We start from the raw sequence: 23,606 nt of genomic DNA on the forward strand, positions 1-23,606 counted from the left end.
AATGGGCGGTTAGAATTTCTTCATCTCCTTGAGAAATGGTAATCCGAGAAACTGACAGTTTGGGACTGTAAGCCAAAGGGAGAGGAGGGAAGTAGCACAAACTGTGAAAAATATTATTTGTAAATGAGTAACTTGAAGTAAAGCTAGGGATGATTGAAGACGAGGACCTTTGTCGATTCTTTAGGATCGAAAATTCCAATTAGGAAGTCAAAAATGGCGAACACTAGATACGCATAGAGAAGCAAAAATGAATTGGACTAAAGAAATGGGAGTCAATTAAAAATAGGTAAGTTGCTTTCACTTTTACCGGATCTATGAGAAAGCTTTGTAATCTGCTCAGATTGTACTCCATTATATACATTGTATTTGAGCAAACCAATTTCCCTCGCTACAATTTTTAAAAATATACGCATATGAAAATAGTCTTCTGGGTCATCCCTCGTGGGTAGCCCAATTGATAATCACCCTCCCCATTACCGCGTGGAAGAAACGCGAGTTCAAATCCCGTCGGTGACGCTAGGAACTTTTATGTTTTTTTTTTTTTTTTTTTTTCACAACGTGGCTGAGTCAGTCTCAGGAGAGAATAGCATGATTTTTCTCCCGGAAATTCGGATTTTTCTTTCATCAAACAGCAAATCGACCTCAGAACATCAATTTACAGACATATATACGGCACCATATGGCCTAAGTTGCTGATGCGCCTACAACAACCAACCTCTACGCAGCTTTTCCGGCACCATACATCACTATCTGCCACAGGTTCGAGTCCCATCGAAGACTACACGAATTTTTAAAGGCCTCTTTAATTGAGATTGAATTAGCCGATCACAGGAGAACACGCGATATCAGAATGAGGTAGGTCATAATAAAGCATGGTAGTTGGAAATTAAATAATATGATTCGGAGATTCGTGCTCCAGTTGACTCGTTGGCTTTGGCAATATTCGGGAGTTGGTACAGAGTATATCCTAATTATAATTACAATGAGTATGATTTCAGCAATTTCTAACCTAGCTTTTTTCAATACATATTAAATCCCCAATAAAAGATGTAAATTTTAAAAACCAAAACAGCTCAAAAAGCTTCAAGCTTAGATAAAGTTATAAACAAATGAACTGGCATAGGAAAGGAAAGTATTTGTTTCCATAATCGTATAGATTTCCCAAAGAAAGCATTTTCCATCTTCACAAGTCACCTCGGTATTGCACCACTTCAAATAAACAGCTCGTCTCTATAGAGGAGTTAAAATTATCAGAAAGACGCGCGTCTGTCTAGCATTCATTAATTTTCTCTTACCATTCCATTTTGATATAAGCAATACTACATCTCAAAATTACCATTAATGATAATGTCAGTTGACAGACAAGACATCAATAAAATGACGCCCCACTGCCTTAGTTACATTGGTGTATATTCGAAAACAACACACCCCAACTCTAAAATAATAATGGAGAATTTATTAAACATTCCAGAAAAAAAAAAAGGTTTCTTAGTACATTTTGTAGATTGGCAAAATCAAATTTTTTAACACCGAGCAAATGTGGTGTCAAAGTCGAGAGGCCCTTCATCAAGATATTCTGAGTAAAAGGTCGTGTAGGAACATTGCGATTTCGTAATGAACAGAATTCTTAATCGTACTCTCGATCAACACTTGTGGGAAAACACTTGTACAACGGAGTTCTATTTTTGACACATCAGAAAACACACAATAGGGTCTTGTCCCGACAATAAATATAGCACTTGTCGTTTACCTTAATGACATTCACCTTCAAGGTCAGCTGATTTTTTTTAAATAACGAACAAACAAAATTTTAACTACCCGATAGAAATTGTATAAAATGTGTGATTCGTATATATTCCCTTAAACAGTCTTTAAACAATGGTAAAAGAAATGGAAACTGGAATTAGTATGACAAAAGTAATCTTCGCTTTAAATTGTAATATGATTTGTTGGTAACGTTGGTCCAATTTGTATAAAGAAACTGAGATAGGGCTTTATAAATAGCAATTATATACTTGCGACAAAATATCTAGTAGGGTTACCTTTGTTCTCAATCACAGCCACTTACACATCGTGGAATGGAATCTATAGTTGTCTGAATGAGTCTTGCTCCAGATTTGGTCATTCTTCCATCAGAATATTTGTCAGCTGCTGCATTGTGGGTCGGTCGAGAACTGCGAAGCCGAATTGCTTTTTCCACCACATCTTAGACATTCGTAGTTGGATTCAGATCTGGAGAATTAGGCGGGCAAGGAAAATTTTGGAATCTTGACAATGTTCATCGAACCATTTAGATACATTTTTGCATGCTGGATAGTTGTGGTGTCATCTTAAAAGAACCCATCTCAATCTGGGAAAAACAAAGCATTGTAAGGCAAAGTTCGTCCGATAGGACAGAAAGCTATTCATTGGAAGTAATACAATTTCTAATGGAATGATCGGACCATTAGAAAACCTTTTGTCAGTTATGGCTGCCTGCTGCTAAACGTCTCCAAAATTAACAGCTTTCTGAAGATAGTTAAGATCATCTGAATTATTCATTAATGGATGGACTTAGAAGTCCCAAAAAGCATACAGTATTTATCCCATACTAAGGAACTTATGGTCATATCATGTGAGAACCTTCATTTGCATACAGTACGTCTAATTATCTTTTTACGTCAAATGGAAAAGGTTTCTAATTTTTTGAGCCAGTGAGTGTTTTTTTTTATAAAAACCCCAAACACGAGAGGTATTGGAACCTATAGTACTTAGTATTGTGTATGGGTTGGAGATTCAGAAGACGAAAGAAGATATTTGTTGACATTAGACTTGAACTTCTGTAGACTGCAATTTTCAGGAAATACGTATGAAGGAAGGTTGTTCCAGAAAACGGCAGTTGAATGAATAAACGAGGAAGTTGAAAAGTTGGTTCTGTGAGTTTGAAGTTGGACAGTAAATGGATGTTGGCTGGTGGCGGCACGTATTGGGACTGTTTTGAAAGAGAGGGCGGGAATTATAGAAGCCAATTCAAAAGAACAGTGCCCATGGAAGTATCTGTAGAAAAGGCATGTAGGAGAAACATTACGTCTATGAGACAGAGAGTGCAGAGACTCTGTTATAGATGAGTCATTAATTAACCTAACTGCTCTCTTCTGAATGAAATCTAGAAGCCTGAGAGAGGTTTTGGGGGCACCGCCCCCAAAACCTCTCTCAGGCTTCTAGATCCGCCCTACAATGGAATATTGTAGGGCGGATTTGCGATTTGTACAGAGTGAGCAGCTGTTTGGAAGAAAAGTAAGCCGAGAGCGAAAGAGAAAACCAAGGTTTTTAGATGCAGAGGAAGTAATATTTGTAATGTGATTGGGTTTGTTATTGTTATTTGGTTTTTAGGAGCATTAGCAACTAAGGCCATGCTCCGGGATATGCGGTGGTCATTCCCTGACCTTTCCGCATCCTCCGTATTTGGTGGTGACGGGCTCGAACCCCGGTCTAATCAAGAAGCGTGTGCTACGCACTGCTGCTCCTGCCCACCTGGCTACGGAGGCGCCAATGTGATTGGGCCAAGAGAGATTAGAAGTTATGGTAATCCCCAAAAGAGAGATATCATCTTGCCTAGAAATTTATACGGCGCCTCCGTAGCCAGGTGGGAAGGAGCAGCAGTGCGTAACACACGCTTCTTGATTAGATCGGAGTTCGAACCCGTCACCACCAAATACGGAGGATGCGGAAAGGTCAGGGAATGACCACTGCATATTCCCGGAGCAATATGGCCTTAGTTGCTAATGCTCCTTAAAAAACCAAATAGCCTAGATATCGAAGTGTCACCAAAGATGAACAGAAGTATCCTTTTTTGCGAGATATAAGGCGGGACTGAGTCTTAGACGGATTTAAATCAACTAAGCTGTCTTTGCCCAACTAGAGAATTACCATTTAAGGAATTGGTAGCGGATATTCGAGAAGTTGAAGCTGGTTGAGCAGGGCAAGGTTTCTCAAACTGGAAAGTGGTATGCAGTGTGGAGTGTACTTCTCTTATGGACTATGCTTTATTTAGATTGCAATGTCGAAGTAGTGTAAAAGCATGACAATTTTGTCATGTAGTCGAAGTAATGCACATGTACAACATAATATATTAAGCCGAATACGAGGACTTTGTTTTTACAAGCAACTTCATCTTATGTATAAAGAACTTAACCATGCACCAATATGTTTGTATTAAATTGATTACAATACAACATTAATTCTATAAGAAATGCACCATAGAAATTCACCCAACCATTGGACAATAATGAAACTGCCCCAGAAACTTCTCACAAAAGGAAGCATAAAGAAGAAAGCATTATCATCATAAGCTTCCAATTAGAAAATAAAAGTCCAATAAATCTTGATTTAAATTATCAGCAAAGTCTAATGTTAGTCTAACAAGGACCCGGAGAATCTTTCCCTGGATCTCTAATTAGCATTGAAATCATAAGAGACAAAAAATATTAAAAAGAGGCTAGGCTAACGAAATCTTAAAATCCTAATGATACAAATAGATTATTTTAACCCATATATATCCCCTGTAACTTATCTTCATTCAGGTATATAACCAGGTATTTAAAGGTATTTAAATAATCAGGTATTTAAAGTTCTCCACTTCCACTACATCAGCTCACGGTAATGTTAGCTAATTACCCATTGGGTAAAAGAAATGTTTACATTTAATCTGTTGCTGTCCTTTTATAACATAAATCTACGCCTCCTAGCGTTTCCACCTGATAATGAGAAAGGGAAAGAACATTTCATCTTATAGTTTACCCCTTTTAAAGCACTGAAAACTTTACTGAGATTGATATCCAATTCCACCAGGTCCAAGTCCACAAATGTGATTTACAGATTCCTTCCTGAAATGTGATTTACAGACCTGTACATGAGTACAATAAATCTGTACACGAATATAAACGTGGCATAACTAGTTTTTTATATAATGGGATAATTGTCACGTCCCTACTGGAAAAGTTGCTGAATAATAATAGAAGAATTCCATGTGCTATTCTGGCACTATATTTGTATTTCTGAGGGAAAATAAAGCTTTCCAATTTTTTCCTAATGTTTTGACAGAGTTTATTGGCATTGTATTTTAGTTGAAATTTTTAAACCACTTGAATAATTTATCAACGTTAAAGCAGCATACCATGGTTGCTGTTCTTAGCCACTACTGTTCCAACCTTTGTATCGCAGGAGAGCATTGCCCTAAAACGTTTTATGCCCTCATCAGTGTCGTTAAGAAATATTAATAAAAAAAGTTATTAGATCCTTGTATAGTCATATTCTGGACTCTGGTTCATTCAAAGTAATAATGCTTTGCTGTCTCACCAGTGACTTTCTCGTCTTTGGGTTCCTTCAAGAAGCCCAACGTCTTTCTTTAGATGAGGCTTACAGACCTCTAAATAATGTTGCAAATACCATCTCATCCTGTATTACGGGTCTATAACCTCATTCTCTCAAGCACCAAACCCGGAACTCATTTACTCCGATTATATGCTCTTGCAATATACTTAATCGAGGACTCCAAAATTTTCCGCGTTTCAAATTAAATGCATAGGTTGTCGGGTTAATTAGAATATTCATCGAGGAAACAAAGGCAGCGAGATATTCGTATCTCTTCTGTAAGCTGCAGTAATTTGTCATGGTTTAGGAGCATTCTTCTTTTATCGATGACCAGATCCATCAATCACATTGCATGGAATCATGAATGATCTGTCCTAAATTGATATTCTGGAGGACTCTGTATGACCGACAGACTTACCAACATAACAACCTCCATGTCACAAAGGTCCTCCGTAAGGGTGTAGCGGTTTTGCCACATATCATTGTAGAAGTCTGGGTTCGAATCTGGGTTTGTAGGCCGGAAGAATTCTTAAAGGCTTCTGTTGGCTGTAGTTAGCAATTCAGACAGAGGAAGGAGGGTTTCTTCCTGAGTTATTCTGGGTTTCTTCAGCCCCCTCTACATGAAAACCGGACAGAATTTGAATAAGTTCGTTTTGTTTTTGTGAGACACTTTAAATTATTAAATTAAGAGTTTCTCACGACCTTTGATAGGAAGTCTATAATTGTATAGAATAATAATTAATGCATTTACATTTAATATGTAATTGTATTAACTATTAGATTTACTTGTAATCAATTACGAATTTTATTCCCCCTTTTCCGTTTCCTCATCTCTGACTTTGCTCAGAATATGAAGGCTTCATAAAGATATCGTGAGAGCTAAAATAAGTTCTTATTCTGAGGAGATACAAATTGTACGTAGGAACAAAGTTTATATTGTAATCCTTAAAACTAACACTACAGCCCAGTGACCGCATTTTGGCAAGGAACGGATCACGTGTCTCCATTATCCAGAAAGGGATGTGGTAATGCCAACTTATTTCAGCTATAATCCTTAAGGATACGCGACTTTCTTAGAAAACCTTTTCGCAGATGCAAGCTGTTCATCGTTAAAAAATGACGAAATGTGATTTTATTAAGAAAATATTTAAACAAGGAATAGTAGTAGGAATGGCAAAAAGAGAAAACAAAGGGGGGGGAAGGGACTGAGCTTGTGATCTGAAGTGATTTCCGGATATAGAAGTACACAATGCAATTTTTATGTTCAGCTGTAGACCGGTTAGTGCTTCATACAAGGCGGAAATAAATAAAAAAAAAACAGGAGGAAGTTGGTAATAAGGAGCGGAAATTTCCTTTTCTCTTAAAAAGAAAACAAATTTTTTTTCTCTTTAATCTAGAGCGAAAGACAGAAGAGACCAGTGGAGGAAACACTGCGAGAATATAGGTTATTGCCTAAGTTTCATTTTACTGATGAGTGATCTGATGAAATTTAGAGGAAACCTGTTGTGAGGGAAGACAACTTTTACAGGGGGAAACCGAGATCCGTTTTAAATACGTCATCTCGTTTATGAACAGAAGGATTAGTAATTAGAATTGCTCAGGTAACTGCCACCACTCAGTGCGAAATTATACTGTAATATTTCTCCTGTTCATTGATCAGATAGCAAGAGTCGTGTGGTAGCGAGGGTAGCAACAAACCCTTCTGCCAGCATCAGTTCATACGGCATGTTGCTAAAAATACCTCGCGTTGCGACGGAAGTGACATCATCGGAAAATAACGGACCACAAGAGGGCGTTGCGGTAGTGCAGAGAGCCACTTCCTCGCAGAGGAACTAAAGGTACGGAGCTAAGCACGTGGAAAGGAGGAATAGGAAATAAAAAGAGGACACTCACTCGATGGTAGGCTAAACGTGCATACAAGTCTGCCAAGAAGCGACAATGCCAGTGTGATTACCGCAATTGATGCAGGTGGCGTTAGTAACAATGCAGGAGGAGGAGGAGAATCCATCAGCAAGTCAAGGAGGTCTCCACGCATAGAGCGCACCTGCTAGTTACAAATTTGCACAGCTCACCCACGATGCTCAGTTCCCAATAGGAACCTACTGCAGTTGTGATTCTAAGATAAACTTTGTGTATCCGGGTGGTTGCGAACCGGCTTCTACCCGTTTAACCCTACTGGAACAGTCGATGTCGAAGCCTCTGGCTGATAGCAGTAGCAGCAGTAGCAGCAGCAGCAGCAGCAACACCAACATCCTGATGCTGCGTCTAGAGCCACGATTTTATAGATACACTGGAGATCGTCCTTGGGATTTTTTCCACTATGTAACAGGTCCTTTCGGTACAAATACCTGCAATACAATTAACTATGATAGGTTCATCAGGCGGATGCAGTAAGTAAGAGTTGGCATCATCGGAGAATTCTGCTAAAATCAAAAAAAAAAACACGTCTGAAAAGTAACAGTAACCATGGCACCCAGCAACGTTCGTAAGTAACTATTCTGTTATTTGAAACTTTGTGTTTTCTTTTCTTTTAAATATTAGTGTAATTTTATAGTGCAGATTAGTCTAGGTAATAATATATATATGTTAATGTACTATGGATGAGAAGAAGAGAGAGAGAGAGAGAGAGAGAGAGAGAGAGAGAGAGAGAGAGAGAGAGAGAGAGAGAGAGAGAGAGAGACTCTTTAAAAGCTGTGTAAGCATGCGCGAAAGAATAACATCCGATGTTCGGGCATCCTATCATCTGGCTGGTCTCTCCTCATATCGATCGTCATGATAAACATTACTAATCTACTGCAGTACCTATGACAGCAGAAAGAAAGAAAGAAAAACTTAGTCATGGAAAAGTACTACTGCTATTTTGAATAAGAAGTACGTCTGAAGTTAGCCATTCTGTAGCTAAATGTTTAATTATCAAAATAAACACTATTTCTTTGCTCCATTGCAGGTTTTCGATTATTTACCTATACATATTGGTGTAGTTCATTTTAATTCGTATTTATCTGACATAAGATCTAGTTTAGAGGGATAATTTGTGTGAGGATAATATGCTGTTTGAATATTATATGAGATGTCAAATTTTGAGGAGAGAATGATCTTAAATGTTAATATGAAATAAATGGCATAACGAAGTCTGCTGAAATTCATATACAGAAAAGCATTTGTTATTTTTCAGGTGATAAAATGTTAGCAGGATATTTGATCAACCTAAGCATTGAATCAGAATAATTTGGCGAGGATGCTGAAATCTTTACAGTAGAGTGTGTTTTACAGGGGCATTGACCATCTCAAAAGTCAATTGTTGATAGTCACAACCCTTTGCCACTTAATTTTACAGAAATGATGTGCATGCATCTGATGCGCGTAGCTTTAGAACTACCATCAATTAAGTGGATATTAATAATTAAAAGAGGATTTCCTACACAAATGCGTAGTCAATTAACTAAATCAAATTACAATTGTTGTCAATATTTCGACTGAGCCTTTTAGGGTTCGATCCTGAAGCCGAATTACGATATTTTAAGGCTACTGTCTCAAAAGCTTCCAGTCACCTCTACGGTACAGCAACTTATCTTGAGAATGGAATCCTAAAGTTTAGTTTTTAATTTCAATTAAAATGTCTTTGTGTACGAAATGCTCTTTTCCATCTCTGGACATTAATCGGTGAGCCATTTAATTTTTAAGCATACGTGTAGGCTCTGATTTTTTTTGCATTTTGAAATTTAAAAATAATTACGTCCCGCTATATTTCCAGTTGGATTTTTGATAATTTTCCATGTCTAAAAATAAATGAGATCTAAAAAGTAAATGGATAATAAATGATTTATTGTAAGTCAAATTCCTACGGATACAAAATTTCTCGTCTTGCATAAAGATTTCACGGAAACAGAATTCCCAACTTTAGCAAACACTTTTCTATGCCATAAACAAATTACAGCAGAAACTGTCCCATCCTATCCATAGTTTTTCTGATGATAGCACATTCCACCTTCCAGTTTGAGAAACCGTGCCCTACAAAACCGCACAGACAGCTTCAACTTCTCGAATACTCACCACCATTTCCCTAAATGCTGACCTCCAGATAATTCTACAGTGGGGCGAAGATAATTTACTTAATTTCAATCCTTCTGAAACTCAATCCTGTCTTATATCTCGAAAAAGGATTCTTCTACTCCTATGCTTATCGTCGATAACACTCAAATTTCTAAACAGGATCACATATCTCTATTAAGATAATCCCTTGACTTCTAATCTCTCCTGGCATAAGTACATCACAAATATTGCTTCCTCTGCATCTAAAAAAACTGGATTTTTTCTCTTTCGCTGGCTGTTGGCTTTACTTTTCTTCTAAACAATTACTCGCCCTGCACAACTCTCAAATCCTCCCTACCATGGAATATTGTTTCCACATTTGGGGTGGTGCCCCCAAAGCCTATCCCAGGCTTCTCGATTCCATTCAAAAGAGGGCAGTTAGGTTATATAACATCCCATTTCTTACAGTGTCTCCACTCTCTGTCTCATAGACGTTCAGTTTCCATTACATGCCTTTCCTATGATACTTCCATGGGCACTGTTCTTCTGAATTGACATCTGTAATCTCCTCCTCTCTACCAAGCCTGCCCGAACACGCGCCACAGCAGCAGCATCCTTTTACTGTCCAACTTCAAACTCACAGAACTACCTTTTCTTCTTCTTCATTTATTCCTTCAACTTCCGTTTTCTGAAAAACCTCCCATCGTAGGTACTTCCTAAAAATCAAAATTTACAAAAGGTAAAGTCTAATGTCAACAAGTATCGTGTTTGATCTTCTCAACCTTCAACCCAAGCGCGGTACTAAGTACTATAGGTTCTAATACCTCTCTTGTTTCGGGTTTTCATAAAAAAACTGCAAACACAACTTGCAAATACGAATATGCAAAACGCTGTTTCAAAAAAGGTATATCTTGAGTTGGGTTTTGTCACTTGGTATTTGCTAAACGAAAGCAAATTCAACCTTTTCCAGTAGCTGTAGGTGAAAAGGAGCTTTATTTTAAAAATATTTCAATTTATATTAAATTAATTTATGTGCGTATAGTGCACGCTGTTTACTCAAGTTCCTGAAATTTTGGATGACCTTTGAGATTAATCTACCACTCTTCATTACACGATCATTTATCATAGATTTGGTACTTTTTAATATAGCATAATTAATTTTTCTTAGTGATTAATTAGATAATATATAAGATCTATAATTATATTGATAATATTCTGAGTACGATTGTCAAATTTAGAGAGAAAATTTAAACAGGTGTAGAGAAACTAATTTAAACAGGTCTTGGATGCTCTCCAGGATGCCTTACCGGTTACATCAGGGTAAAATTTTGGCATCCATCTGTCGACTATGCATTGATGGTTTGCTTGAATTAGCGCCAATCCGGCCACGAGGCGTCAGTGTAGTATCTCTGTAAATCTTTGGCTGCTTTGTCAGTTTAAAGAATAAAAATCCTTTTAGAAATCGTACAGTAAGTGTGCTGATTAATTTGATATATTGAATTTCCTAAATAACATCAAAACTAAAAAAAAATTAAAACTGCAAATAAAACATTATTGTACAAGGATAAAGCCTCATTTTGAACACAGCAATCAATATTGTGGCTATATATCATGACAGGATTATTCGAGTCTTTACGATGACTGATTACACCGCTGAACGCTAAAAGGGATCAGAATCGACCGCGGTTTTAGACCCATCAGGAGACAGACTAAGACTGTCAGATTTATAGAGCTCGGCTTTTCCTCTTTCAGATTGTATTTACTAATCTCATATCCAGCTCTATTTCCTCTCTACAAAACTTCTTTCTATCACAAGCCTTTTTTTTTTTTGAGATTTCGAGATTTTTCAGTGTATGCCATCACTAAACTGCAATTAAAACTGCCATTTGGTGGTGGCATACACTTTAAATAAATGGCTGTTGTTGTTGTATGGTTTTAGAAGCATCGGCGACTAAGGCTATGTTGCTCTGTGTGTATTGTCTGTAAATTCCGCGTGTTTTGAGATCGATTTTCTGTTTTCTGAACGAAAAAGTCGAATTTCCAGAATAAAAAAACCACGCTACCTTCACCTGAGACCGACTAACTCGGCCACATTGTGACAAGGGAGCAAACTCAAGTCTTTTTCCACCCGTTGGTTGAGGACGGTGATTTTACCAACTGTGTTACCCATGAGGGCAAATATCGATGCATCGATGATCGATGCATTTAATAGCAATTCACTTTGTTCCTTACATATACAATAATGTTCTACAATGCAATGGTCAATTCCTCATTAGACACAAACTTGCCTTTGTAAGGAGCTTTCCCTAGTATTGCACTACTTTTAAGAGATAGTTTTAGCTATATTATAACGTTGAAAACTGATTTCGTATACCTCATGGCAGCTCCCATCGAACAACTTCTTTACAACTGTTTTGTCTGTTGTTTTCAGCAGAGACAACCTACATGAGAAGCCAGTTTAGTCATAATAGTCTCATCTTTTAAACAAATGGCCAATTAACCTTTTGGAGAGACCAACTCTTTGAAAATAGTGCAACACCAGGGTAACTCGTTATAAAGGTAAGTTTGTTCTTCTGTGAGAATTAAGACTATTGTGCAGTTCAAACTGTGCTCTGGCTTCAAAAACAGATTAGGAAAAAAAATAGTCCTGTAAGCATCGTAATGAAAGCCATTGCGCTTTCTTTTTCTTTGCAAAGATTCTTGGATACAAATGCGATTATTACTTCCTTAACTGGATTCACTTTCATATTCTGAAATATTTGAGCATTTCCTGATTTGATGAAAAACGTCATAACCTTCTACGAGATATCTCTCCATTTAATAACGATGCCAAACAGATACGGATAACGCATTCGAATAGTATTGATAAGAATTATACAATATGTGTAATGTGAAAGAAATCGAAAGGGTTTTAACAACGCACGTGGAGCGAGTTATCAGTTGAAGATAAGATGACCCGAAACCACTCCATTCAGCAAATCAAATACAGAAAAGAAAATCCGAATTTTCAAGGATTCTAAATTAAAAAAATCGCATTTAAGCAATACTGCACCCGAGAGAAAATTAGAATGACAGCATCTGTTAAAACAAAGAATATTGGCCATGACTCACTGCTGTTCAAACAATTTTCCCTTTATTGTCCCAAAATTCGCCGTTAAGGATTTGAAAAAGTAAACTGACGGGTACTGTGCAAGATACAATTTTATCAATGTCCTTACTACAAGGAAAATACCCAAGTGCTACTTAATGAAAAGGCTTGCGTGGTTTCCTAGGATATAAGTATTTACCCACGCGTTTCACTTCGGAGGAGTTTGAAAGCATGGTTCAAGGTCAATGTTGTATCTGCCACTAAGACGTGCGTGTCAAATGCTCATACACAAAGGAGCATGTAATAGCTGCAGGATATTGGCAGTAACTTAGCAAATTTCGTCCTCAGCGTGTGCTTTATAAATTAGCGCCAGACTTAAAGTAGTAATCCAAATCACCAGCGTTACTGATTAGAAAATTTTTGAGAAAGGAACGAAGGTCGCATTTTATGGAGGTAAAAATGGCCTCCGCCTTCTCTTAATTATTCAAAAAAGAAGATATATTACTCTGCAAAAACTTATGGTCTTTTGGAAAGAATAATCCTAGTCGTTTAAAGTTATTTTAAAAAATTCCCTTTGTACCCTAAGTGCCTATAACTTTAAGCTAGGTAGAGTTTCCGAATAATCTATATATGTTCCATTTTCGATGTAGACTTGTTAATGATTACATCGAGATGTTGGATAAAGTTGAGTTGCTTGCACTTTCTGCCATAATCTCTTCGTACGGTATTTACTTTCCCTGTTAAGTGCGTTGTCCTGAAACCAAGGTTATCTCTGTTGTGCAATGCATAAACTAAACAAATATTGGAAACCACTTCCACTATGAATTTTATAATGCAATTGTAAGATATAAGATCTTACAAGTTAATTTAAATGACGATAGCTGGGTTGCCTTTCGCAAACTAAGAGATTAATTAGAAAAAAAAAACGTTAGATATAGTGATATTGAAAGATGAAAAAATGTTACAAATTTAATAAAATAAAGATAGTGGGTTTTTCGAAAGGTGAGATTAAATCAGGAGAAAATTTAATGAAGGGATGGGGTAAGCGTGAGAATAACTAGTAGCAGGCGGATAAACTTGCAGCTCCAAATATACACGAAAACAAACAGGAACAGCAGGAATAGGTAGCGGGGGTCATTTGTGGATAGGCGTGAAAGGGGTTGCTCGGGAGCAAACAATAGGACGGGGGACCGGATTAGTCGAAGCGTTTCCTTTGATCGGTTACACCGTCAGACTAAACAGGAAGTAGGTGCACTTCAAATGTTCAGTTTCAAATTAAGACAGGCTGTCAGTGATGGAAGGTTTCTGATGCTTTAGAAGGCACGGTGCGAAAATGGAAATGAGTCTTTGTGGAGGTGGCCAGCCGACATCAAAGGGGCATACTGCCTGAGAAAAAAATAGTTAAAGATATTCAAAAGGGAGGTTGGATCGCGCGCTAAAGGGACAGCATGGGAATTTAATATTAACGAATGAAACGGAACGTAAATTTAAATAGAAAGGGGAAGATTGGTTGAAGTCCCGAACGGAGGCGGGCCAGTAAAAAGGGGCGGTATGGAGTTCAGCGGAACAAAAAGAGAGAGCGGAAAAAAGAAAGGAGTCCTCTCTCGAAAAACAAGAAAGAAGGAGTTTGGGGTAGGAAAAAGAGTCGGAAGAGAGAAAAATAAAGTAAGTCGGGGAGTGCAGAAATGTAGGGAGTGATAGAAAGGGGCCTAGACTGTAATGAAAGAAAATAGTTAATGGTAGGAGTAACGGGAAGGGCAAGGATGGTAAGAACAAAGAGTTTTAAAAGACAGTAAGTGTGCCAGGTAAGGTAACGACCACTTGGAGCAAGATGCATCACAATGATCTTTAGTAAGGGAGGAGTTGTACATTCAAAACGGAGAAGGGACGCCAGTCCCATGCAGCCAAGAGTTCCGGAAATCTATCTGAAGCAGATTCAGGAGAAAGCAGATGAAGGAGAGCCATAGAGGATAGCCTAAAATGGAAGCCTGAAACCTCCCTGGAAAGGAAAGAAAAGGATAGAAGTAGGTGAGCACTATATGAAGTACACTAAGTTAGCTAGAAGGACTGTTAGAGAAATAGTATAATAATTAAAGAGGGTTAGTACTAAATAGGTAAAGAGACGAAAGTTTCTCTCTGAAGCAAAAATACTAACAGAGTTTATTATGTTAAAGGAGGTTAGTGTGTAATGGAAGGGAAACTAAGGAGTAAATAGTAGATGAGATTGATATAACAGATATAATGTGTTAGGAAGGGTAGTAACTTTTCAAGGAAAGATTCTGAATATGTTTTAAAGTTATAGACAAGTAAGTTATATGAGAAACTCTGAATGTAATGGTTTATTGACGAAGATTGTTGGTCTATCTGAATGACTAGTGACACGTAGAGACTTTAGGAAAGTCAAGACTGGTCTACAAGTATATTGTAACAGAGTGGGGAGAACACTGAGCATAATGATGAAAGTAGCATATTTGATTGTTAATGTAAGGAACAGAATTGTACCCAGGAGTAATGAATGAGTATAGTGAATGTATAAGAGTTAGGAGTTAGTTAGAGCAAGAAGATTGAATCAGGTGATGGGAATGATTATGCAAGATACCTCTGAGTTGAATTTGTATATGATGAATGTATGTTGTCTTTTATTCAATTGTATATAATTTTGTATATGTGTATGTAATAAATTTCATGTTTTGTTTTTCACTTGAGTCCTGTAGTCTAATCAACACACGCCTTGCTTGCCTAGTTAAGAGCTTGCTCTCCCGCAATTAGGCGAGAGAGTCCTGGTCTCTGATTAAGGGGAATCAATGGAAATTACCCTCAAGAGCTTGAGAATCTTCTGTGATATTTGCAGAGAATAGCAGTTAGGTGGCAAAGAGTGGGGTCTTGTAGGTGTGAGGGCACCTAAGAAAACCTGGGTTAAATGTATAATAAGACAAAAGGAGATAATAATAATAAAAGGATAAAATAAGGAAACAAAAAATCCTCCCTACACAATCATAACAAAAAAAATCTTATCTGAACAGTGATTTAAAATCTTCCACCGCAATCTAGCAAGCGAAAGAAAATGGCTAATGTAAAAATTTCTATTCAGAAGGAAGTATCTTTCAAAGACTAATATCAATTAATTCATCTATTCACAGTAATACTATTTATTTTAACAACAAATCAAATTTAACTTAAGGGCAAAGAGAAGGCTGAGGCAGAACTTCATTTAGCAAGCAATATCAAGTGATAAAACTCAATATGAATATATTCATTCCATTTTAAGACCGGTAGCGTAAGTGTTTTTGAAATATTTTAAGTCACATTTGTAGTTTACAGCCCTTACCTAACAAACTGATCAATCCTCAGTTATTAGTTCAGAAAATCGACATGCATCTATTTGAAAGCAATGAGACTCTACTGTCGGAAATTTAATATTTTCACCTGAGTGAGAAAGTAAAATCTGGCAAGATTTTCTGAGGGTTCCAACGGTATATGAGTAGTATGCGACCATCAAGATACTACTATCTCAACTCGCTAAGAAAAGTATCCTGATACAATGCGCCCTGCTAATGACTCAATTCTTCCTGTATACTACTGGACCTCCTCAGTGATTTTGCTACAACCGTATTGGCGAGTTTGTTTGGCAGTACGTTTAATTCTGAGTCCTCTTCCTATCAAAATATACGGTTGGTTGGTTCCAAATTCAACTGTCCCATCTCCATAGGAAAATAAGGAATTACAGTGCTTTGTTAACAAAATATCCCGACGGGAATGGGGCTAAAAAGACGAACATTATTTTTCTCTACTATAAAGCTGTCTTCGTGCCTATAATTACTTATGCGGCGGGTGTCTGGTTCCCCAAAGCCACCACTGTAGTTAATAAAAGAAAACTGTAAACCATCCAGCGCACCATACTCCTCTCCATCACAAGAGCCGTCTGTATGATCAGTACTCATGCTCTCCAGGTGCTGGCCGGAGCCCTCCCCCTGGACCTTGAGAGCATGAAGTTATCAGGTGTGGGCTACTCTACAACCTCTCAAGAGGCAGATCACATTCATAGATTTCACAACCGATCCTGCCAGCAATCCTGAAGCAGAAAAAACCAGACTCATTCTACACCTACAAAGAACACGGCAGCAGCGAAGGGATCAAACTATTAAAGGATCCATTACCAAAAATATTTATTCCAACAATATCGAAGATCTATCCAAAACCTCCGGAGTGGTTCTCCCCCGGCCTCTATGCTACTTTTCTATTCACCGGACACTGGTCTTTCGAGGCAAAACTAGCTGGGTTCCGGATCGTGAAGGACCCAAACTGTCACTGCGGCTCCCCAGAGAATTGGGAGCACTTCATGTACCATTGTGACTTCTATGAGGCCCTTAGGTGCATCCTTCTTACAAAAACTCACTTTCTCCCTAGGCACATGGAACACTACTTTCAGGACGGTGTGCACTTATATACTGCCTTTGCTTTCTTTGCTAAGGACCTCTACTTGAGACAGAAAACTCTACCTAGGACTTGACACTAACAGGGGAAAGAAATCTATCTTTCCACACTCGCGGACGATCCAGAAAAGCGAATATAATTCTGCCTGACTCCTAAAACAAATTACCTGGATATGACCTAACACCTGAAGGGACCTATCATCGGACAGGACTGTGCACCAAATTCTGTGCACAAAGTGATCTTCAGCATTACTTTCTTGCTTTGCTTCTCTCAACCCGCGAGGATCCATAACCGCAGCTTAGCTGCCACCACGCCATTTGATGATCTATACCATGCCAACTGGCGTGGTATCTTTTATCCTTTCTCCCTTCCCCCTTCTGCTTTCGCCTTATGGGAGCGGGCCTCACAGAGCTTCTGGTGGGGCGCGCGCCCACTGATCTCCTGGGGCTGTCTTCCCTATTATCCCCATACTTCTATCATCTGTTTCCCTCCCCTTCAGTCTCCACCCGTACTCCATCTTATTGCGCGCGCGTTTTTTTTTTTTTTTCCATAAAATAGGCCGTTGCCACTGAAATCTTCGGAAACTAAGTGGCAGGGCCTGCCAGAGTACTTAGCGATCCCTCTACTGCCTGCTTGACCTGCCTCTTCGGGGCAAAGAGTGGACAACGGAGATCTCACCAGGAGCCCAACGGCTAAAAGATCAGAGGAACAACACAAGATGACGCTACGCAACATAGACACACTTTTTGAGTACTGTGGTACACATGGAATGTGTACCACAGTACTCAAAAAGTGTCTTTCGTACGATGTTCCGTACAGTGGTCCTTGAGAACTTCAGTCTTTCGAATCCGTTTAACTAAATCCTATAGTGATATTCAACTATTTGTCCGAATTCAAACTTTTCTGAGTTCCATTCCACTTGGTATTTCACTTAAAAGTGAACATTCAGATATGCATTCTGTAGTTAAATTTGCATTCTTACCTACCCTACTATAAATCCTCCTGCATGTACATTAGCACAATCGATGTTTTATACAGTATATCTTCTTGGCGTTGCGTTGCATGTTGTGTGGGTTGAAAAAAACCTCGAATAAATCACTGGCAAAGCCCTACTCCCTCCATCCAAGATTGCCTAACTATAATCCCAAATTTTGGGTAGCTCCAAATTCTATAATTAGCCGATCTCAGAGGGTGTGCGTGTGTTCCAATTCTTCCAATCTCCGAGCGAATACAAACCTAAATAAGACCTCTCCAAATGAGTGAAAAGTGGTAAAAGCACTCTATTATCAGGGAGGATACTCATATGAATACATCCCATGTATTCATATGAGTATTCAGTGTTCTCCCAATACTTTTGATAACAGTGCACTTACTTTGATTTTATTTAACAAATAAAACGCAATGGAACTCATTATGTAAATGTAATGAGTGTTTTATGCAAATATTTTCTGTAAAGTTTTACCACCGGAAAAAAATTTTTAATCCATAAAACTCTTTATTCTTTTTCGATGTCGTTTGTACACCAAACCCATGTAGAAAGAAAGAAAGAAACATTTGCTGTTAGCTCTTGTAATACCGTTATCGACTGAATTTTTAAACAAATAACATTTATCCAATTACAAATATAATGAGATTTTCTCCACAAAAGTCCAAAACTTCCACTTGGAATTTTCTCTCCGAGGTAGTTGAGAACAAGAATGTTGACAATATTTAATTAGAATTTAAAAATTTACGATTGTCAATAGTGACAATTTTGCGAAGGAATATACTGTACAGTACATAGAGAGAGAGAGAGAGAGAGAGAGAGAGAGAGAGAGAGAGAGAGGACAAAGAAAAAAGAATCGTCCCTTTAGCTAATAAAGAGCTTCGGAATAAATTGCAAATAGTTTTGTTGTGACAAAGGGCTCGAAGTTTCGCGAAAATAAGATCACCAGTGGACATGATTAAATTTTTAGAAGTTTGCCCAACTGATAAATGATTATGAATAAGCAATGCAACAAAGTTAACCACATAATCCAACCTTCTTAACAGTTATTGAAAAATGCAGCTTGACATCGCTAAAATTAATACCAGAATTTGAAATGACCGAAAGATCGAACCAATCTTTCAAGATAAAAGTTCCTTGGATGTTGACATAAGTACAAAGGCAGTTAAGATCACGAGGCAACTCATATTTTTTTCCAGTTTGCAGTATTGAATTAGCCATAAAGAAAAAGTCCACAAAGGTAGGAAGTGAATTCAGGTCTGCTTTCCACACGGTGTAAAAGAGCAATGGTTCTGATCGCTGTGTCACTGGCGAGGGCCCTAGATAATGATACATAATGTCTATTTCCAGTATATATATTTCACGTACAAGTATAATTACAAGTATTATGTCATGTGTCAATTAAACAAAGTCATGATGTCATTGCAGTTTTCATAAAGACATAAAAGTATGGCTTCCCTTTAGTGGGAGTTAGTAACAAATATCCAACTGAGTGACTGATAAAATTCTTACATACGTTCCTTGTATATTGAGTAGTGGAATATTCCTAATCCCCCCTTTGTTATCCGATAGATGATTCCATAATTTCATGGGATCTATGAAAGGACTGTAGTGAATTTAACATATCCGATATCCCTTAGTCATTAGTCCTTAAATTAAGATTATTTCCTTAATTATATCATAGCATTCTCGTCCTGGTTGATCCATCGACATACGCACATTACAAATATTGCTTCCTCTGCATCTAAAAAAATTGGTTTTCTTTCGCCTTTGGCGTTAGCATCAGACCCAAAGGCATGGTCTGCAGCAGCGACCCTTGGTCCCACAGGACGTAGCTATAGTTGGTAACTCGATTGTCAGGGAAGTGAGAAATATATAGTGCAAAAAGGACATGCAGAATGGGACTAGATATGTCTTCCAGGGTGCTAAAGTAGATGCGTTATAGAGCAGCAATCATATTTTAAAGGCACAAAAGGTGCTATTGTTATACATATTTGCACTAATGATATTAAGAGTAGGAGATCTGATGATTTAATTAAAAAGTACAGAGCAATGCTAGAATAAAAAATCGCAAGTTGGGATTGAAATTGAAAGTGTCTGAAATCCTGCCCAGACACGATAGGAGGGAGCACATGATGAGAGCCTTGTCAATTAATTTAACCCTGGAGAGACTGCGCAAGGCTCACGGAGGTAGAAATTTTCCCCAACGTGGTGTGTGTGCTTGGTAACAGAGACAGTTTCTACAGGGATGGTATATACTTAAATATAAGGGGTCATTTGTCAAGAATATTTGCAGATGCTATCGAGCCAGTGGGTCGGAAAACTGCTATCCTAGGGAGATACTCGGGTTAATCGATTAACAGTAGCCGCAGGCAGAGATGAAAGTGATTCTTCCACTGCTTCTGTTAGAATACGCAGCAGCCTGGAAAGAAAGGTGTCAGGGATTTCAAGATCTGCTGGAGGTTCTAGTGAAAAAGCAAATAAATGGTCTATGTTAGGATTACTCAAAGTTAAAACAGTTGCAGGTATGCTTGTATGTATATTGATGCTTGGAGTATAGTAAATAAATTTTATGAATGCGAAGCACTGATAAAATCTTCAAATGCATACATTGTGGGACATCAGAGATACGATAAAAGGGATATAGAAATGAGATAAGAGACATGATTATAAGGGGTTCATGATTTAAGGGATGCCTTGTGGGATATCAGAGACTCATCATTTGACCGAACTTGACTGTACCTTGTGGATTGGTAACTCACACAGCAGTACGACTTTTGTGGATTTATTGGATGATTGTCTCCTACACCAGCACGTTAGAGACAACAAGAGAAAGAAATAGTCTTGATCTGATTATCAGGACAGCTCATGGATTATTATTTTTTTTTCAATGATATACAGGGATTTTGCCAACAGAGATAAGGAGCTGATTATCCCGTTGTATAAGGCAATGGTTAGGCCACATTTTGAGTACTGCATACAGGTCTGGAAGCCTCATTTTAGGAAGGACGTCGATCTGTTGGAACAGGGATCTGTTGTTCATGATGCAGAGAAGGGCTACGAGATTGGCGATGGGAGAAAAAATAAAGAGTGCTCTTACCAGGAGAGGCTTCAGTTTTGCAAATTGTATCGTCTAGGAGACTAGATACCTTCATCCAGAGGGTGGTTGATTGCTGAAACAAACTTCCATCTGGTGTTGTGGAGGTGAGTAGTTTGAATAAATTAAAGGAAGAAATAAATAAACTGTTAGAGGGGATGGACCGATGAAATAGGAAGTGTTAATTTTTTGGCTGACGTATATTTGTATAAGTTTGTATAAATTTGTATAAGTTTGCTTTCTTGCATCATTTGCCACTGCCACTACAGTACTATTACTACTAATAATAATAATAATAATTTATTCTGCATGTTTTTGTGATTTTTTATCATAATTTTTTGGTAGTGAAGAGGCCATATGCTAGTTCCGATTTAGGCGTTCTACTTTAATGTGTTATAGGTTGTCCATAAAATGATTTTTCCCTGTTTTCTTTTATATATATATAAGCATTTATACCTATAAATTAAATTTTATATATATATAGAAAACCTTGCGAGAATCAACTCCATTCTCAATCGATGCGTTTGTTCATGTTTGGGCCTTCCCTGGAACGCATCGGTTAGTTCGAGATACAAGGAAGTGAGACTCCTAAGCATCTACCAGCTATTGCAGAAAGCCGAGGTGATCCTTGTTTACAATGCTTTGAAGACAACAGACTTTTCCCCTCTCTTCAGATCCTTTTTCATAACCATGGAAGAAGAAGAAATATCGTACAATCTAAGAAATGAAGCCGACCTGAAGGTTCCGCTTTTCAGAAAAGCCATAGGTCAGAAAAGTATAAAATACAGAGGTGCTAAAACCTGGAACAAACTTCCTGCAAAAATCAAAAATGTCACTTCACTAAATCAATTCAAGAAACCTAATTGAACACATCACCAGGGATGTCTGATTCAAATTACCTTCCACTCAACTCCTGGATTTTAAAAACACCAACGTGGAAATAATGTACAAATGTTAAAGGAAGCAGTTGGAAAATAGTTTGTAAATTTCTGTGCACACATTTCATCGTTTTTCTTTTCTGTATTTGTATATGCATCGTTTTTTTTAAGGGAACACCCCCTAAAAAGCCATTGGCTTATGTGTTCTCCTTCCCTTTTTGCTGTTATCTCCAAAAAAAGTGTAACATAAAATAGGGATAAATAAATTATTATTATTATTATATATTTTTTGAATTACAAGGCCATTGGCAAATTGCAGTTCCCTGGGAATTTCTTCCATCGTGTTCTGAGCACACTATTCATGATAATAAATAACAACTTATGTAATGAACGCATTGCGTAACATTCGTGAAATAACACACCACAAGATTTAAAAACTTTCAAACTGTACTCGACAAGTGATTACGAAAACTTAATCATGCGATGTTTACGTTGAATAGCTGTAAGATGGGATTTGTGTAGCAGTTCATCTTAAGAGAACGGAATGAGTACACAGGGAATGGTTAACATCCATATAAAATTTGGTACAGAGCTCCCTTAGAAAGAATATTCCAAATCAGTCCTGATACTTTGAATACGATGGAAGCTGTTCTATATTTATAACGGTGTTTCTCTGGGAGTGGGTGCACTATTAGCAGTGGAATTGGAATTGGGACTAAAACCTTTCTAGAACTAACTCCATTTATAGAAATAACTCGAAGTTTTATGGAAAAAATTGTCTATTTTTTATTGGTCTGATCTTATTGAAATTTGAACGGTTCCACAAATGTTTCAAATTAAGCATTTAATGAAAATTCCTTCATTAATGTGGAGGTATTAGATGCAGACGGTCTGGCAGATAGACGGACATGGTGTGCATACTTGCAAACACGCTAAAAATGGGCACAGTGCTTCTCATACCTGTATAGACTAACTCAGTTCCTTCTTACTCGCCTTATTTTATTAAATAACATAAAGTTCACCAGATTTACTGAATGTTTCAACAAACAATACCCGAACATCTTTCAAAATTTCTAATTTCTTGTGGATGCACGTTTTCTTAAGGAGATTGCTAACGCCTGCCTATAACGGGACAAACATTTCAGTTAATCTCATTTGTCGTAAACACGTCGCTTTAATATATTAATATCACCACACCACTATGTGCAAAAAGCACTCTATTGCTAGGTCAGGGCCGTTCGCTAGCACCCATATCTCGACCTCATTCTAGGCTGACGGTGGCGTCATAGCTTCACTGATGGATTTATCCAAGGTGTGTACCAGTTCAAACCAGATGGAAGTGCGGGGCAGCCCTTTGCTATGTGTCTCTGAGAAAGTCGTAAGTTGTACGTGGCAATAAAAGAAAAAAATATATACCTAGCGAAGAAAACTTCGCACGTAAAATGTATGGAATCAAGAGTAGGAAGGTATATGTCCCTTTTATATATTTAATCTAGAACGAGTCTTGTCTATAAATAGTTATATCTGTAGCTTTCTCTAGAATAAGTAGGACAATATCAGCAATATACATATACAATCTTGCATATCTTAGGCTTTAATCCAAATGCGTGTTAATTGGTTTGATACACATACTCATTCTAGCGACATAAATGCTATTTGTTAGGAAATTAATTAGAAACTGTAACTTAGTTAATAGGTTAAAACATTTTGAATTCAGAAACAAGACCGATCTTACGAGAA

General features: G+C 37.7%; 1 protein-coding gene across 1 annotated transcript in view; it reads left to right on the top strand.

The window, feature by feature from the left end:
* The first annotated feature begins 7,180 nt into the window (after nucleotides 1–7,180).
* Nucleotides 7,181–23,606, top strand: part of LOC150080101 (monocarboxylate transporter 12-B-like) — a 99,259-nt gene continuing 82,833 nt past the window's right edge. The window contains exon 1 of the mRNA XM_090381787.1: nucleotides 7,181–7,837. Coding sequence (XP_090237913.1) covers nucleotides 7,819–7,837 — 19 coding nt within the window. The 5' untranslated portion in view covers nucleotides 7,181–7,818. The remainder of the gene's footprint in view (nucleotides 7,838–23,606) is intronic.

The sequence above is a fragment of the Mastigoproctus giganteus genome, chromosome 9 (genome assembly GCF_048544385.1).
Source record: "Mastigoproctus giganteus isolate SK-2022 chromosome 9, ASM4854438v1, whole genome shotgun sequence".
Classification (NCBI taxonomy): domain Eukaryota; kingdom Metazoa; phylum Arthropoda; class Arachnida; order Uropygi; family Thelyphonidae; genus Mastigoproctus; species Mastigoproctus giganteus.